Raw genomic sequence first — 17,602 nt, 5'->3', positions numbered from 1 at the left:
TCCCCGCATAGTTTTGTGACAATAGTAATTCAATTAACGCCATCTTTCAATGGGACCGCATTTTTTAAATCTTACAAATTCGATGGAGGACATACACAACTCGAATAATAGATATTTGTTCTTTGTTTTCAAGTTTTTATTTTTCAATTGCCAAAACAAAAAAATATTTAAAAAATATTTAGGCTAACTGGAAGGTGAACAACTTTCAAACTTGGTCACATTAATATTGAGAAAATTTATATGCTTTGAATATTTTACTTATATAAATATTAAACTATATTATTTTTTTTCAGAAAAAAAAATCTTTGATTTATTTTTATTTTAACACAACCTAAATTAGATGTTTACTCTAAATGCTTTTGCTATTACCAAATTGCGACCATTTTAACAGATTGTAATTGAACTATGAACTAAAAAAAAACTTTTTAACAAGCTTATCTTTACTTTCTAACATGCTTTTTTAAACAGAGAGTCAATGTGATAACATTATAATTTGAGATACCTCCTATTTAAGTCTACCCTAATAATAAACGAAGAAATATAATGGTAACAAATGGTAAAGTAACAAACGAAACGTAACTCGAGAATATTTGTAGCGTCTTTTAGAAAGTTGATCTCTGTTGATTAAACAACAGAAAAAACAACAAATGTATAATTTAATTTAAGATAGACTTATCGTAATGTACGAAATGATATGTTTATAAACTCGTCTTTGAGGTTATCATGCTTTTTTATATTTTCCAAAGTATGTGATTTCACTTTTCTAAAATACTTTTAGCAAAGTTTAAAAAAATAATTTAACAATCTGTAACCAAGGCATTAATTAGTCATTCTAGCAACGCTGTGTCTGTAACCATATCCCCCATAAATGGCAAGACCTACAATAAATAAACATCAATATGAATATATCATAAGCATTATAACTTTAATTTGCTTACCTATTGCTAACCATATTCCCAGTCGAACCCACGTCAGTGGTTCGAGCTTCAGAATAAGAATAATATTGATAATAATACTGATGTAGGGTAAAAAGGGAACTAAAGGCACCTACAAAGAACAGAAAGTCTTGTTATATCTCTAACACTTAAAATTTGATAAATATTAAATATTGGTTTTTAAATTACCTTATACGTTTTAAGTGATTTGTCTGTAGTAAACGCTGTAACAAAAATAACAGCAGCAACGGAAATAAAAATACAAGGGACTAACAGTAAAATAAACCACCACTGCCCAACGTATTTTGTGCCAAAAAACAACATTATAGATGATATAGTTGCAAAAAGAAGCCCGACCAATATAGAAACAAACGGAACTTTGCCAGGACGAAAGCTACTAGTCCATACAAAAAGATAACCAAATTTTGATGACAATATTTGAGGTTTTATGGTCCCGCTAGTGGGCGGAGTTTCTGATGACGTTTCGCTGACGTCATGACTTGTAGTTTGGTAGTTTGTCTGCGTTTCTGAAACAAGGGTAGCCTCTCTGTGGTTAGAGTTATTCGTTTCGTTGGTTTTGGGAAAAGATTGTGTTACCTCGAAATCTTTCAACTCGGTATCTGGAGAGTTCAGGGTTGCATTAAATTCGTCAGTTAACGTTTCGTAACTAAAAAAACATATTTTAAGTTTAAAATTTCATGGTTATCTAAGCTAATTATCACCATCACTTACTTACCAAGATATGGTGTTAGGTTCATATCGTAGTTTGATAACACACAGAGACACAAAGCTACAAGCCATGAGTTGTCCAATAGAAATAAACTCAACCAGAGTTTTAAGGTTGAATACGATAGTTAGAATAAGACAAAACGTGCCGCTTATGATAGTAGATACAATTGGCACCTACAAATATGTAAAGACATTATTATTACGGTCAAAAATTGGTTTGCCCGGTTTTCTTACCCCTGTTTTTTCGTTGACTTTTTTGAAGATAGGCCATATCAAACCATCTCTCGCCATTGCGAATAGGTATCTTGGTACAACTATCATGCAAGATAAAACAGCCGCTGTCATAGCAGCTAAGGCACCAACAGAAACAACATATTTTGCCCAAAACCAACCTCGTGTTGCGTAAGCTGAGGGAAATGGCGAATTGACTGATATTTCATACCAAGGTATCATAAGAGTAAGTGCAGCAGATGCGCTAACGTAAGAGGCAACAACTATACCAACGGATATAAGTAAAGCCCTTGGTACATCTCTTAAAAAAATGTAAATAAATTTTTCAACGTAATGTTGTATAGTTTAATATACTACTCACCTGCTTGCATTAACTGCTTCTTCTGAAGCACAGGCTACAACTTCGTACCCTGCATAAGCAAATATAAGTGTGGAGGCACCGCTTATAGTTCCTGACCAACCATATGGAAAGAAACCTCCTTTTACATCGGTCCAGTTTTTGCCATTAGACAGGTACATACCAGTACCTTGAAAAGTAACAAAACAAGTCCGTATTTGAAATTGTTTATTATTATGTGAATAATAAACCTTCATACTTACATACAATAAAAACTATCACTGTTATGTTTAGGGTTGCAAAAGTAATGTTAACCTTGGAGGATAACTTTACACCAGAAGCCACTATTATGGTCATAAGAATAACCAAGGCAGCGGCGAGAAAGTCAGGGTATGTTGCCACTAAACCACCAGGCATAGGAGCAGCCTTTATTAAGTAATCACGGATTGGATTTCCAAACATGGCGTCAATATAACTATATCAAACAAGATAGATTTGTTGATGACATTGAACGAATCAAGTTTTAGTTAAAAATAAATTGTTACTAAGTTTATTATAATATACATTATTGCCAAGTTTAGCTTTTAACCAAACTAAATTTAAGCTTGATGCCAAGTACTTGTTTCTAATTGAAGTAAACGTTTAACTAACCTACTCCAGGCACGTGAAATTGCGGACACCGCAACTGCATGTTCTAAAGCAACATTCCAACCTACCACGAATGCCCAAATTTCACCCACACAAATATATGTAAACTGATAAGCTGATCCAGTTACCGGAACTCTAGCCCCAAACTCTGACAACGTAAATTTTAACTTTAAGTCGAAGTTGTGCTTTTAAACTTGATAGTTTTAAAACGTGCTAACTACAATATGTTTATCGAGCAAAACATGAGCAGGAAGCACTTGTTAACCTGCGTAACACATTGCTGATAGGATAGACGCTGCCGCTGCTAGAACAAAACTTATTACAATAGAAGGGCCAGCTATATCTCTAGCAACGGTACCAGTTAATACATAGAGTCCTGAACCTATCATTGATCCAATAGCCAAAAACGTCAGGTCTGATAAATGCAGACATCTCTTTAAGTCTGTGATCAAAATATTTATTATAATTTAATCACACGATATTGTGTAAATGTAGTAGGCCTATTTGATTTAAATATTTAACTGGTATTGTGAGTTTAAGTTAATGAATGCACATCAACTGACCCTTTTTGAGCATATCTGATGTAACATCCTTTTTATGGACCAAATTTGAGCAAATGTTTTGGCAAAATTCATTAATTTTACCAGTACACATCTTGCCTTATTTAACTTTTACTCATAACAACGTTACAGTACTAATCTTAACTTATTTACTATCCATGTTTAGTATTTACACAATTAAGAACTTTTTAAATGTATACAATACAACTATAATAAGTCCCGGTAAGTTAATAACATCCCTTGTTAACTATTAATAACAAGCAATAATATACTCAATCATGTACGAATTAAATTAGATTTTATGATACAACATGCGGAAACGATATTTGTTTTAAAATAAAAAGATAAAATAATACCAGGTTAATTTGGGGCATAAATTTTGTTTTAAATTATTAAAAAAATAGTTAATTATATCTTAGTGTTAATATATAACTAAAGAAAATTGTCGTTTTCTTCCACAAATATTTTACAGTATTACAGCACATTTAAAAACATTTTTAAGCTTATACAGCTTTTAAAAAAATCTTTAGTTTTTTTTTTTAAATATTATTGAAAACAAAACATTTTTTGTGATATACAGCAAATCGCATATTTTGAAATTTATTTTGCTCTTTTACCATCAAACAGTATATAAAAAAAACATCAATTAGTCATTCTAGCAACACTGTGTCTGTAACCATATCCTCCATAAATGGCAAGACCTACATAAAACAACAGAATTATATTAAAATTAAATCAACTAATAAATTTTAAGTGCTCACCTGCTGCTAACCATATACCCAGTCGAACCCAAGTCAGTGGCTCAAGCTTTAGAATAAGAATAATATTGATAATAATACTGATGTAGGGTAAAAAGGGAACTAAAGGCACCTGCAAAAAACAAAAGTCGAGTTACATCTTTAACATTTAAAAATTGGTAAATATCAAATATTGGCTTTCAAATTACCTTATACGTTTTCAGTGATTTGTCTGTAGTAAACGCTGTAACAAAAATAACAGCAGCTACGGAAATAAAAATAAAGGGTACTAACAGTAAAATAAACCACCACTGCCCAACGTATTTGGTGCCAAAAAGCAACATTATAGATGATATAGTTGCAAAAAGAAGCCCGACCAATATAGAAACAAACGGAACTTTGCCTGGACGAAAGCTACTAGTCCATACAAAAAGATAACCAAATTTTGATGACAATATTCGAGGTTTTATGGTCCCGCTAATGGGCACAGTTTCTGATGACGTTTCGCTGACGTCATGACTTGTAGTCTGATAGTTTGTCTGCGTTTCTGAAACAAGTGTAACCTCTTTGTGATTAGAATTATTTGTCTCGTTGGTTTTAGTGGAAGATTGTGTTACTTCGAAATCTTTTAACTCGGTATCTGGAGAGTTCAGGGTTGCATTAAATTCGTCAGTTAACGTTTCATAGCTAAAAAAATGGTCCAAGTTAATGAAGGTAGGTTGTAGAAAGTGTCATATTTTAACTTAAAATGTTTCTTTAAAACTTACCAAGATATGGTGTTTGGTTCATACCGAAGTTTGATAACACACAGAGACACGAAGCTACAAGCCATAAGTTGTCCAATAGAAATAAACTCAACCAGAGTTTTAAGGTTGAATACGATCGTAAGAATGAGGCAAAACGTGCCGCTTATAATAGTAGATACAATTGGCACCTACAATTATGTAAAACCGTTACTAGTCTGGTCAAAATTTAGACTTGTACACAGTTTTCTTACCCCTGTTTTTTCGTTGACTTTTTTGAAGATAGGCCATATCAAACCATCTCTCGCCATTGCGAATAGGTATCTTGGTACAACCAGCATGGCTGATAACACAGCCGCTGTCATAGCAGCTAAAGCACCAACAGAAACTACATATTTTGCCCAAAACCAACCTCGTGTTGCGTAAGCTGAAGGAAATGGCGAATTGACTGATATTTCATACCAAGGTACCATAAGAGTAAGTGCAGCAGATGCGCTGACGTATGCAACAACCACTATTCCTACGGATATAAATAAAGCTCTCGGTACATCCCTAAAAAGTAAGTTTTCGAAACATTTTAATTTTTTCCCGACTACATTAATTGATTGATAAATCACCTGCTAGCATTAACTGCTTCTTCTGAGGCACAGGCTACAACCTCATAGCCAACATAAGCAAATATAAGAGTCGCAGCACCGCTAATAGTTCCTGACCAACCGTAGGGAAAGAACCCTCCTTTTACGTCCGTCCAGTTTTTGCCATTGGATAAATACATACCAGTACCTAAGAAGAGTTTGAGGTACACATTTATGTTGGGTATAGAAAAGTATAAGATAAGCAATCAATGTTGACTTACAGAAAATAAACACTATCACCATCAAGTTCAACGTTGCAAAAGTGATGTTGACTTTGGAAGATAACTTTACACCTGATGCCACTATAATGGTCATAAGAATAACAAGAGCAGCAGCAAGAAAGTCAGGGTAGGTTGCTACTAAACCACCAGGCATAGGAACCACTTTTATTAAGTAATCACGGATTGGATTTCCAAACATAGCATCAATATAACTGCATGAAACAAGTTGTTGTGTTATTGTACAAGTACAAGGACAATTATAGTTTCAAACAAAATATGTTAGCCATTGTACAAGTGAAATTATTGCTTTTAACATAAATGAATTGGCTATGTTACCTTAATACATATTTCACGAAAAATTATTTTTAGATTTTTAAAAAAGTTCACCAACCTACTCCAAGCACGAGCTATTGCAGACACCGCAACTGCATGTTCTAAAGCAACATTCCAACCTACCACAAATGCCCAAATTTCACCAACACAAATATATGTAAACTGATAAGCTGAGCCTGTCACCGGTACTCTAGCCCCAAATTCTGTTAAAGTAAAATGAATGTTTGTTTATTTAAAGTTTGAAGTACCTCTATTTAAACTATGTGCTTGTACAAAAGGGCAACATCCTTGGTGTATTATAGTTAAGTTCAAATACAAAAATAATTAGATGTGAACTTCGTATGTTATGCTTCCTATTTCACAAAAAAAAAACACAGTAAGCAATACGCAGAAAATCGGGTATTTTAAGGTCGACCTTTATGGTATCAAAACATGCTAACTACAAAACGCCAAGCTAACAGACAATTGAGCAGGAAGTAATCAATAACCTGCGTAACACACTGCCGAAAGAATAGAAGCAGCTGCTGCTAGTACATAACTAATTACAATAGAAGGTCCAGCTATATCTCTAGCTACAGTACCAGTTAATACATAAAGTCCTGAACCTATCATTGATCCAATGGATAAAAACGTCAAGTCTGATAAATGCAGACATCTCTTCAAATCTGTTAAGAAAATATTGATTCAACTTCAGTTTTACTATTTTGTAACTATAGTAGTATATACCATATTTTTGTTGTTTTTTGTAAATTGTTTATCCTTGTTAAACATTCAACAAGAGATCAACTCACCTTTTCGAAGCATATCTGATGTGACATCTTTTTTACGCACCAAGTTTGAGCAAAAGTTTTTGCAAAAATCGCCTACTTTGCCAATACACATTTTGTTGTTTTTAACTCATAACTAATACATTCACAAAGCCTTACTTATTTGCCATCTAGTTTTAATATATAATCATCTATATTTAAGTTCATAAATTAACACTAAACAACTAAAGCCTTGTTAATCACAACCTGTGTTCACTAATAATAACAAGCAATTACACTGCGTTAGCTTCATTAGGCTATATACTAATTAAATCAAGTTATATGATGCAATATGCGGAAATGGTACGCGTTCAATGGAATAACACGCATATACAAATATATACACATAAATTAAACTAAAAAAGTTTATAACCTTTTTAATTAAAAATATAATTTTTCAAGATTTAAAATTAATTGCTAGGCACCAAATAAAACAATGACACATAATCAGCCTATGTTTAACAGCCTTTAGCGCTTAAACACGAATTCACAAATCAATTTTGAAATCAGTAATATAAAAATAAGAGTTAAATGGTTGCACGTCATTTTTTGTAGTTTTATAGTTATATACACATTTGTAAAATACACTTAAAAAACGCAACATTAAAACTTAAGAGTCATTTTAATACAAGTATATGATTGATTGTTATATTTACTGGATATAATAGTTCCGCTTAAAAAGTAAAAAGATTTCCTATTGAAATTATATTTTTACATGATTTTGCAAAAGTTATTCTTAATTCACCATACAGCAGAAATGTTGACAGTTAATTTCATGAAAAAGTAGAGATACTGAATGTAAAAGGATGGAAAAGATATGGAACTGTTTTAAGCAATTTATTTCTAATCTATTGCGAAAAAAAAATCTTAGAAATTTTGATGGCAACAATGGTAAAAAAATTAATTTTGAAACTTTGTATTTACAATATGCTTAGTCTAACTCAAGGCCTAATAAAATATTTTAAATATTTTTTTAGGTTTAAAGAAATGCCTCACTTTGATGGACCTGACTTTTTATTCCTTTGGCTCAATGATGGGACCAGGTTTATTTATTTTGGCAGGCTCCGTAACATTGGAAATCGCAGGGCCAAGTATTTTGCTAAGTTATTTATTTGCCGGAATAGCTTCAACGCTTTCTGCAATATGTTATGCGGGTAAACAAGTTCCAGCTTATATTAATATGTTATAATTATTTATAGTGCTGATATCATTCTTTAATTTAAGTCTTATTAAAATAGAAAATTTTCAAGTTCATTTTCAAGTATTTCTAACAGCTACATTATTTTAAGAATTTGCGACACGACATAAGGTTACTGGATCAGCTTATCAGTTTACTTATATATGCTTGGGCATTTTTTATAGGTTGGAACGTTGCTATTGAACATGCAGTTATGGTATCTGCAATTGCTAAAGGACTAAGTGTGTAAGTTAAAATCTAGTCCAATTTAACATTGTCCTTAACTTATATAATGAAAGTGTATTCCTTGATGTGGGAAGGTTCGAATGCGCGACCTAAACATACAGTAATATCAGTGACTCCGGCTCAGTCTTCAGTTGCCTTCAAAATTTTGGAATATTTTAGTTTTAATTTCCCGGTAATTATGCAATATAAGTGCTAGCTCAGCAGAAGTTTATATCGCCTTACTCAAGGCCGCTACAGCATGAGGGCAGTGGGGATTGAATCCAAGAACTCATGGTGGTGTAACAAGTGTTCTTAACACTACACCACGCGGTTTATCATTTAAACTAATAAGATTAATCAGTTATTTTTCTGTTGGTTGAAAGGATTATTTTTAACATAGATATGTCGATCAGTTGTTCGGCTTTCCAATGAACTTATTTAAGGAAACATCTTCCGATGCCTGGCGGACTGCTTGCCACATACCCTGACTTTTTTGCTGTCGCTATTGTAATTGGCTTAACTATTTTAGTAGCAATGGGAGTAAAAACTTCATCCAAAGTCAACATCACGTTTGCTAGCTTGAACATGATTGTTATACTGTTTCTATTTAGTAAGTATATTAAACAGCTGTTATCAATATCCTTATACTGAAGTACCAATATACCTTATACAAAACGCTGTGCATACAACATGGCATAGAAAGCTATAGCTGGCCGGGTTAAAAATACTTGTCAGTTTGCAAATTGTATGACAAAAATTTGATAACATGATTTACCCGACCTAAATTTTTCAGCTACAGGATTATATTAGGCCGACATTAAAAATTGGACTGAAGTAAAAGGAGGGTTTTTCCCATTTGGGTTATCCGGGACAATAAGCGGAGCCTCCACCCTTATATTTGCTTATGTTGGATACGAAGTCGTGGCTTGTGTAACAGAAGAAACCATTAATCCAACAAGGTATATCTTGGATAGACGTTAATCTTATATCTTGGTTATACAAATTTTAAGAATACAGTTATAACGACAAGGTATATAATAAGAGCACTCAATTTTTAGGGACGTTGCTCTGTCGCTCTTAATCTCAATATCTATCGTGATGACGTCTTACGTAGGCACGTCAGGAACACTCACACTTATGGTCCCATGGTACAACATATCAGCCAATACTCCGTTTCCAACAGCTTATCAACAGATCGGTTGGAATTGGGCGAATTACCTTATATCAATTGGCACGATAGCCTCAATGGTGCAGTCAGGTATCTCTACAATGATGGTAACGCCGAGATATGTTTTTGCTATGGCACGAGATGGGTTGATGAATAAGTTTCTGGCGAAAATTAATAAAGTCACTGGGGTAAGTAACGTTAATAATTCTTGCAAGTAATTTTGTGGTTAAAAAGTTAAATTAAGTTACAAGTACTAATGTATGTAAACATGTAAAAGAACAACTACTTATTGACAGGTTCTATTTAAATTCATTTTTTGTTTTAGGCTCCTGTCTGGTCATCTGTTATCTGTGGATTATTTTGTGTATTCTTTGCGCTTTTGTTTGACCTAACAAATCTGGTCGAGTTTATTTCTGTTGGTCAATTGTTAGCAGTCACTGCTGTATCTATTTCGGTCATTAAAATAAGATTTCAACCTGACGTTTTATACAAGTAAATAACTTCGACAAAATTACTTGATCATTAATACGTTGTCAGTTCAACAAATATATATTTTGTTTAGTTTATCTGATACACTTGACCTCAAGACAGTTTCCAATAGCTCTAACCAAGGTTCAAAGATCATTGCAAGCCAAGAAACCCCATCAAGCAGAAGCGAATATACTTGCCTAGTTGAATCAAAACACAATAAGGAATCACCAGGACAGATTAAACAGCGATTTATGGACTCGTCATTTGGAAAATATTTACTATGGACAAGAAGTTACAAAAACGGTGCTTTGGCATATTACATTCTGATTGCATCTGTTGTGTTTTCATTTACTGCTTGTGCGCTATCAGTTTTTGGTCAGGATTATCAAGCTTGGCACATCTTCTTGATCTGCGCGTGTTATAGCGTTGCATTAGTTTGTATTCTTTCACTATATCTTTTTAAACAAGATAAAGACTTTGATTCGTATAAGGTAAGAAGATTGCTTATATATTGGGATATTTTGTTGTTTGAGTGTAATATTGTTTTCTATTTGTCCAAAGGTTCCTTTTGTGCCTATTTTGCCGTTCATAAGCATAAATATCAATATCTTATTGATGCTTAAACTAAGTGGGTTTACTTGGATCAGAATTGCAATATGGTCTTCCGTAGGTAAATATATTTGAGAATAAGTTAACATTTTGCAAAAAAATTCTTTAAGTTTATAATACATTTTTTTAGGTTTTCTTTTATATGGAGGTTATGGATATTTTCATAGTAAAGAACGCAAAAAGGAATAATTCATCTTGATTCAAATTTGGGTAACGTTAAAAGGTAAACTAAACAAACCACTTGCCTTGTTTAAGGTCATAAATATACATAAAGTTCCTTTTCAAGAAATAATTTTTTTTAAACCGCTACAAAGACTTAGGTAAAAAAAATGTACAAACAAGTATTATCTTTTTTTATTAAAGCTTAATGCATCAATGAAAAATGTGTGAAGTCAGTTGTTTTCGTTGACTTTTTTATCTACTCACTGAAATACAAACGAAACCTTAAAATGCTGGTATATCGTAACGTTTTTAAACCATAGTAGCCCGTGTTTATTTTACGATATAATTCTATACTTTAGTTGCACAACTTTGAAATTCTAAGAAAAAAAATCTAGACAACTGATTGATGAACAACATGCTGGACAGATCCGCTCAAATTGTAAAATAACTTCCTGTTTATACCAACATTTTTTTTTTAAATAATATTAAAAACTTATTTTAAATTCACATTGTAAAAGAAAAAAAAACAAAAAATTTTAGAAATTAAAAAAAAAAATTATCATTGCAATATGTTAGAAATGATATGGAAATGTTTTAAGCAATTTATTTTTAATCTATTGCGGGAAAAAATCTGCAAAATTTTGATGTCAACGTATCATAACAAGCATACACGCATGTACTTGCATCTTTTACAACCTCCAACATGCAAATTTTATAAGTTTATGATAAAAATATTATTTCTTGTTCACGAATCTAGCAAACATTGTACATGACGTTTAACCTTAGCCATTGCTTCTGTATTAGAATGTGTGTAATATAAGTATGACATGTTGTGATTCAAATGTATTAATATAGAATTTTTTATGAATATCTATAGAGTAACGTTTATAATTTTATTGCAAAACTTGATTTCGTACAGTTTAAAAAGTAAAAGATATTGCACATATCAAAGACTTGCTACAAATAAAATGGAACTTTTAAAATGGCAATTAAACACAAAAACTTTCTAAATTAATGTTAAAAATCATAATACTAATTAAAAAACAGTAACACTATATGATAAAAACAAGTAAATAACTACTCTATTGCTATGTCTTAAAAGTTATTTCACAGATATTGGCTAAAAATTGCAAAGAAACAAAAATCTCTTAGAACAGTGTAAAAAGCTAAAATACCAATGTAAGAAAGGAATACCTACTTATATGATAAAAGAGTAACTAACATATTGCTTAGTATTAAAAATTATTGCACAGATTATTACGGTTTTGCTAAACTACTAACGAAACAGTTTAAAATAAAATAAAAACAGTTAAAATTATAGTACTGGAACTGCTATAGATAATTGTACAAAGAATAAATGTGAAAATGACATGATAATATTTGTGTGGATACTTATTGCACAGAAGATGATGATGAATCCGATAATAAAGGAATCCTATCTTTGCTCTGAGTGCTATTACGTATCCCATACCCAAAATACATAACGAAACCTTGAATTAAATAACAATTATGTAAAAAAAACTCCGAACAAGTGATATCTCAAGTTTGCCAATAAAATCAATTATTATTTTTTTTGTATATATCTTTATCCTCAATGAGGAAAGGTCGAATGTGTGACCTAAACATAGCGTAACAACTGTTACCCCGACCCAGTTTTAAGTTGCCTGTGGCAGTTTAGGATATTATATAGATTCTAATTGCCAGATAATTATTCTGCTGATTAAGTGCTAGCTCAGAAAAAGTTTATACCGTTTATATAGCTTTACTCAAGGGTGCTACAGCATTAGAGCAGTGAGGATTGAACCCACGACCTTTATGTGGTGTAGCAAGTGTTTTTAACCACTACACCACGCTGCCGGTTATCAAAAAATAAAATACAAACCAATGTTTTTACCTACTACCATCCAAACCCCAAATCTAACCCAGGTCATTGTTGGTAATTTTAACATCAAATAAATGTTAAAAAACATGCTGAACAACGGAATTACAGGCACAATAGGAGTCTAGAAAAGGCAAAATTACATTAAAAAAAATAAAAAAATAGTGTGTAACAACTTTTTTTATATTTACTAACCTTAAATGTTAGTTCCTTTGGATTTTTGGCTTGAAGCCCAATCACTGCAGCGATGGCAACGAGAAGACCAACCATGATAATCAGTAATAATATACCATACCAGGTCTCCAGGTTATCGTTGCCCCAAACCAGCAAAACACCAAGCAAGACCATAACTATGGCTACAATTTAATCCCACCATTTAAATAAGAAAAACCATTTAATAGTGAAAAAATGTTTAAAACTGAACGAGGTAACTTCAGACCAGACTGAAGTAATAAAAGTTATTTAAATATTTAAAAAATATAAACTGTTTATTTTACCTGATAGTACTGATGCAAATAAAACAACATTTCCAGAGTGTTCTGTGGGTAATTTATTGTTTGGTTTCACCATATTTTTCACATACCATTTCTCCTTGCCAACAAGTTTATTTCCTTCATCTGAAACAAAAAATCTCAAATTGTAAATTCACAAAAATTTTTGAATCTCAATAAATTAAATATTTTAAACCTTTGAAATATTCATCTGGCTGAAATCTTAGAAGTAAGACAGAGAAGGCAACCATGGTATAAGCCATTAGGGTTCCAATAGACATCATGTTGACCAGGTCATTAAGATCAAACAACAATGCCATGATACCTAAACACAAAAACTAAAAAATTCAGCATAAAAATTTACAACGTAATAATAAAGTATTCAGCAGTAAGAACTGTGAAGTAGGTATGGCACTATTTTTTTTATTTGTATATATCTTTATCCTCGATGTGGAGAGGTTAAATGCACGACCTGAACATTGAGTAACAACAGTTCCCCGACCCAGTCTAAAGTTGCCTGTGGCAGTTTGGGATATTAAAGAGTATAATTGTACGGTAATTAAGCTGCTGATTAGGTGCTGGCCCAGCTTATATTGCATATTGTACCTTACTCAAGGGCATTACAGCATGAGATCACTGGGGATCAAACCTAGGACCTCATGTAGTGTAGAAAGTGTTCTGACCACTACACCACGCCGCTAGTCATCATAAAAAGCACTTTGGGCTTGGTACTCTAGTTTACTTCATAAACAATTTTGCAGATAAATAATTGAGCAATATCACCAGTAATAATTCTTACTTGAAAAGACACCGGAAAGTATAGTTGCAGGCACTGGCGTTTTCGATTTATCCGATACTTTTGCAAGAAATTTAAAAATAAGACCGTCTCTTGCCATAGAAAATACAATACGTGGCATTCCAACAGCAGCCCCCAAGACACTACACAAAATATAAGTGTAAATATAAGGCAATAAAAATAAAATAAATAAATTAGTCATACAACTTGCCTGGCAATTAAAGCACACATAGAACCTACAGCTATTGTAATAGAGGCCCAACCCAGACCAACATAGCGAAAAGCATTTGGCAAAGGGGCATTTTCATCAAGCAAGTAGTAAGGCTGCATTAGAGTCAATGCTGCGGATACAGTTACATAGGCAAAGAGACAAATAATAAGAGTTAAGATTATAGACCGTGGGATTGATTTGGAAGGATTCTTTGCTTCTTCACCTGAAATAAAGGTAATTTTTTTTAATTTATATGTATATATTTTTTGTATATATCTTTATCCTCAATGTGGGAAGGTTGAATACGCAAAATCAGTTACTCCGACCCAGTCTCGGGTTACGTTTTAGTAGTTTGGGATATTATAGAGATTATAATTGCCCTGTAATTATGCTGCTGATTAAGTGCTGGATCAGCAGGAGCTCATACCTTTTATAGCACCTTACCGAAGGGCGCTACAGCATGAAAGTAGTGAGGATTGAACCTACAACCTTATTGTGGTGTAGCAAGTGTTCTTACCACTACACCACGCTGCCAAATATTTAAAGATAAGTTAAAATTTTAATTTTGTTTTATTTTTCTTACCTACACATGCTATTGTGTCAAAACCTACAAATGCGAAAAAACATGTAGCAGCCCCCTCCATCATTTTAGAAAAACCGTAAGGCATGAAGCCTCCATTTCCATGACCTTTTACTTCAACAGGGGTCAAATTCCAGTTGTGTGGATCGGCTTAAATTCGAAAATACAAAATATTTGTTCAAGCTATGCAATATATCTTATCATAGAGCTATGTCAAAAAAAATACCAAAAAGTGCCCGCACGCGCATCAGTATACCACAAAAACAATCTTAAACTTTAGAGTACATCTACACTAGATTAGTGCCCACCTTTAGTAAATCCTGCAACGCTACAAAATATAAGCACAGCGATGTTTACAGCAGTAAGTACCGTCATCAACAAACTTGAAATTTTCATACCGATAGAAAGCATTACTGTAAAAAACATAAGTCTGCAAAATAAATTACTGTGAATTTTGACTAATGCTTAAAAAACTTCGCTACTAATGACCAAACAGGACCACACAGAACTACACAAGATCAGACAGAAAACACATGACAAAAAAAAAAAAAAAAAATGACAAATAAACAGTCAACACATTCTGTGTGGCCCTTCTGTGTGGTAGTCACGTGTGGAAGTCCTGTGTGATAATTATTAAGACCCATAAAAACTTTAAAGCTATTATGTGACACAGTGCCTAAAACAATCACAAAAAACCTACAAGTAACGAGAAGAATAAGTCCAACAGCGAGAAAATCAGGATAACTGGCAAAACCATTAATGTTCATAGGCATAGCAGCACGAGAACCGTTTGCAATGCGACCTCCAGTTAAAGAATCTAAATTAGCACTCCATGCTCTGGCTACACTTGAAGTTCCTATACATGTTTAAAATTTGTTTTTATTATTATAACATTTATTATCGATTTGGGAAGGTCGAATTTATGACCTTTCGAAAGGTCGAATTTATAACCATAGACTAACATCCATTATCTCAACCCAGTTTTAATTTGCCTTTTGCAGTTTGAAATGGTATAAATTATAATTGCCCATAACTAAGCTGCTGATCAAGTGTTGGCTTAGTATGAGTTCAAACCGTTTATAGCGTCTTACTCAAGAGTGCTACACCATGAGAACAGTGGAGATCAAACCCAGATCTTTATATAGTGAACCCAAGTGTTTTGACCCCACACCATGCTGCCAGTTAAAATTAATGCAATGAATATCAATAAATTTTTAAGGTATTTATCCTAAAGACTTTTTGTAATTCAGTCAATTCTTAAGCTGCGTTAGCCAGTCAAGTCATTCATAATATAAGTAATTTAAATTAAAATAGAATTTAACAGTTCTACTTGCCAATTATGTATTCTAGAATAAGGTTCCAGCCAATTACAAAGCCCCAAAATTCACCCACTGTCACGTAACTGTAGATATAAGCAGACCCAGCTTTTGGAACCCTGGCCCCAAATTCAGCATAACACAAACCTAAAAAATGATATTTTATAACTTTTATTTACCACCAATGTAAAAGGTAAATTTTACATTTTATTTATTAAATAAGGCTTTTGTATGACTATCTACTGGCGTAGGCAAATAGTTTAACTTATAACAATAGATGACTATTAACTTAAATGCGTTGGTATTAAATATTAGTTTACTCATAGACATAACACAGTAAAAATATAGAAAAGCATGCAATAAGTTTTGCTGATATACTATAAAAAATGTGAAATACTATATTATAAATGCCCAAAAACTAAAGAATAACTTATATAGGCTATACAAATATATATAAATATACATAATGAAATTAGATCACTTTAAAAAATAAGGCCAAGACTTTAAACTGTAGTTTTACAAATACAAATTTTTAAATTGTTTTAATTAAAGTTGAATATAATTAATATTACAAACAAAGTATTTAAAACTAAACAAAACACAAACCAGCAAGTACTGAAGCAAATGCAGCCATGGTAAATGAGAGAATAATTGAAGGTCCAGCATCTTCTCTCGAGACCGAGCCAGCTAAAACATAAACTCCAGCCCCTAAAGTGCTTCCGATTCCTAATTAAAGTCAAGTTAACAATTACTGATAAAATAGCATGGTAGTTAGAACACTTGGCTTTACAACATGAGGTCCTTGGTTCAATGCCCACTGCTTCCATGGTGTAGCTCAATTAAATTAGGCAAATGAATTATACATTCCTAACTTCTGCAGAGCCAAAAACCAGAAGTTAAGTTTATACTGGCAGCATGGTGTAATGGTAAGAACACTAGCTACACCACCATGAGATCATGGGTTCAATTTCCCCTGCTCTCATGCTGTAGCACCCTTGAGTTAGGCGCTGAAGCGTTATAAACTCCTGCTGAGCCAGCATTTTATCAGCAGCATAATTATCGGGCAAATATATTCTATATATTATCCCAAACTGCTAAAAGCAATTAGAGACTGGGTCCGAGTAACTGTTATTACTTTAACTGTTGTTACTTAAAATATATACAAAAAAAAGTTATTAACCAATTGTGATCATCAATTCGCCAACTGCCAAAGTCAACTTAACAAAGTTTACACCCTGTTTTTATGATAAGATAGGCCTTTTTACATTAAGGATAATTAAACAAATGAAAACGAAATGTAAACACTCATATATAACTTCAAGTGTTTATTTTTATATATAATAAATAAAATAATAATCGATAATAAGTATTACGTACCCACAGATACTAGGTTAAAGGTTGATAGGCATCTTGTTAAGTCAGTGGATTCGTCATTTTGTTCCAAAACTTTTTTCCGAAATAATTTCTCAGTAAAACTAGAACACATCACAACATTTATATAATCCAATCCTTCTGTCCTTAACAAATGATACCTAAACATATAACAACAGAAATTATTTTTTTCAAGTATAACAATTTTAAATAAAAACCTTTGGCAAAAAA

General features: G+C 32.5%; 3 protein-coding genes and 1 pseudogene across 3 annotated transcripts; 1 reads left to right on the top strand and 3 right to left on the bottom strand.

Annotated features, from left to right (window-relative positions):
• Positions 1–819: 819 nt before the first annotated feature.
• LOC145759741 (cationic amino acid transporter 4-like) lies at positions 820–3,501 on the bottom strand. Its single transcript, XM_082573588.1, has 10 exons — positions 3,444–3,501; positions 3,146–3,322; positions 2,884–3,028; positions 2,496–2,707; positions 2,257–2,422; positions 1,899–2,196; positions 1,672–1,838; positions 1,125–1,602; positions 939–1,047; positions 820–878 (listed from the first exon to the last, which is right to left on the bottom strand). The coding sequence occupies exons 1-10, from the start codon at positions 3,454–3,456 to the stop codon at positions 820–822; spliced, it is 1,824 nt and encodes a 607-aa protein (XP_082429714.1). The 5' UTR covers positions 3,457–3,501.
• Positions 3,502–3,890: 389 nt separating this feature from the next.
• On the bottom strand, positions 3,891–7,038 carry LOC145759350 (cationic amino acid transporter 4-like). The gene is made up of 10 exons (XM_082573158.1): positions 6,901–7,038; positions 6,598–6,774; positions 6,168–6,312; positions 5,777–5,988; positions 5,538–5,703; positions 5,175–5,472; positions 4,945–5,111; positions 4,387–4,864; positions 4,202–4,310; positions 3,891–4,141 (listed from the first exon to the last, which is right to left on the bottom strand). The coding sequence occupies exons 1-10, from the start codon at positions 6,989–6,991 to the stop codon at positions 4,083–4,085; spliced, it is 1,902 nt and encodes a 633-aa protein (XP_082429284.1). The 5' UTR covers positions 6,992–7,038; the 3' UTR covers positions 3,891–4,082.
• Positions 7,039–7,721: 683 nt separating this feature from the next.
• Positions 7,722–10,754, top strand: LOC145759740 (cationic amino acid transporter 4-like; annotated as a pseudogene).
• A 934-nt stretch (positions 10,755–11,688) lies between these two features.
• On the bottom strand, positions 11,689–17,524 carry LOC145760068 (high affinity cationic amino acid transporter 1-like). Its single transcript, XM_082573932.1, has 13 exons — positions 17,378–17,524; positions 16,607–16,726; positions 16,019–16,147; positions 15,385–15,540; positions 14,993–15,097; positions 14,688–14,834; positions 14,105–14,327; positions 13,897–14,036; positions 13,294–13,422; positions 13,104–13,223; positions 12,802–12,962; positions 12,622–12,730; positions 11,689–12,217 (listed from the first exon to the last, which is right to left on the bottom strand). Exons 1-13 carry the CDS (start codon positions 17,484–17,486, stop codon positions 12,120–12,122), a joined length of 1,746 nt encoding a protein of 581 aa, XP_082430058.1. The 5' UTR covers positions 17,487–17,524; the 3' UTR covers positions 11,689–12,119.
• Positions 17,525–17,602: the final 78 nt, after the last annotated feature.

Source organism: Corella eumyota, chromosome 7 (genome assembly GCF_963082875.1).
Source record: "Corella eumyota chromosome 7, kaCorEumy4.1, whole genome shotgun sequence".
NCBI classification, from domain to species: domain Eukaryota; kingdom Metazoa; phylum Chordata; class Ascidiacea; order Phlebobranchia; family Corellidae; genus Corella; species Corella eumyota.
The sequence above is the reverse complement of the archived record's forward strand: the minus strand, read 5'-3'. Positions and strand labels throughout refer to the sequence as shown.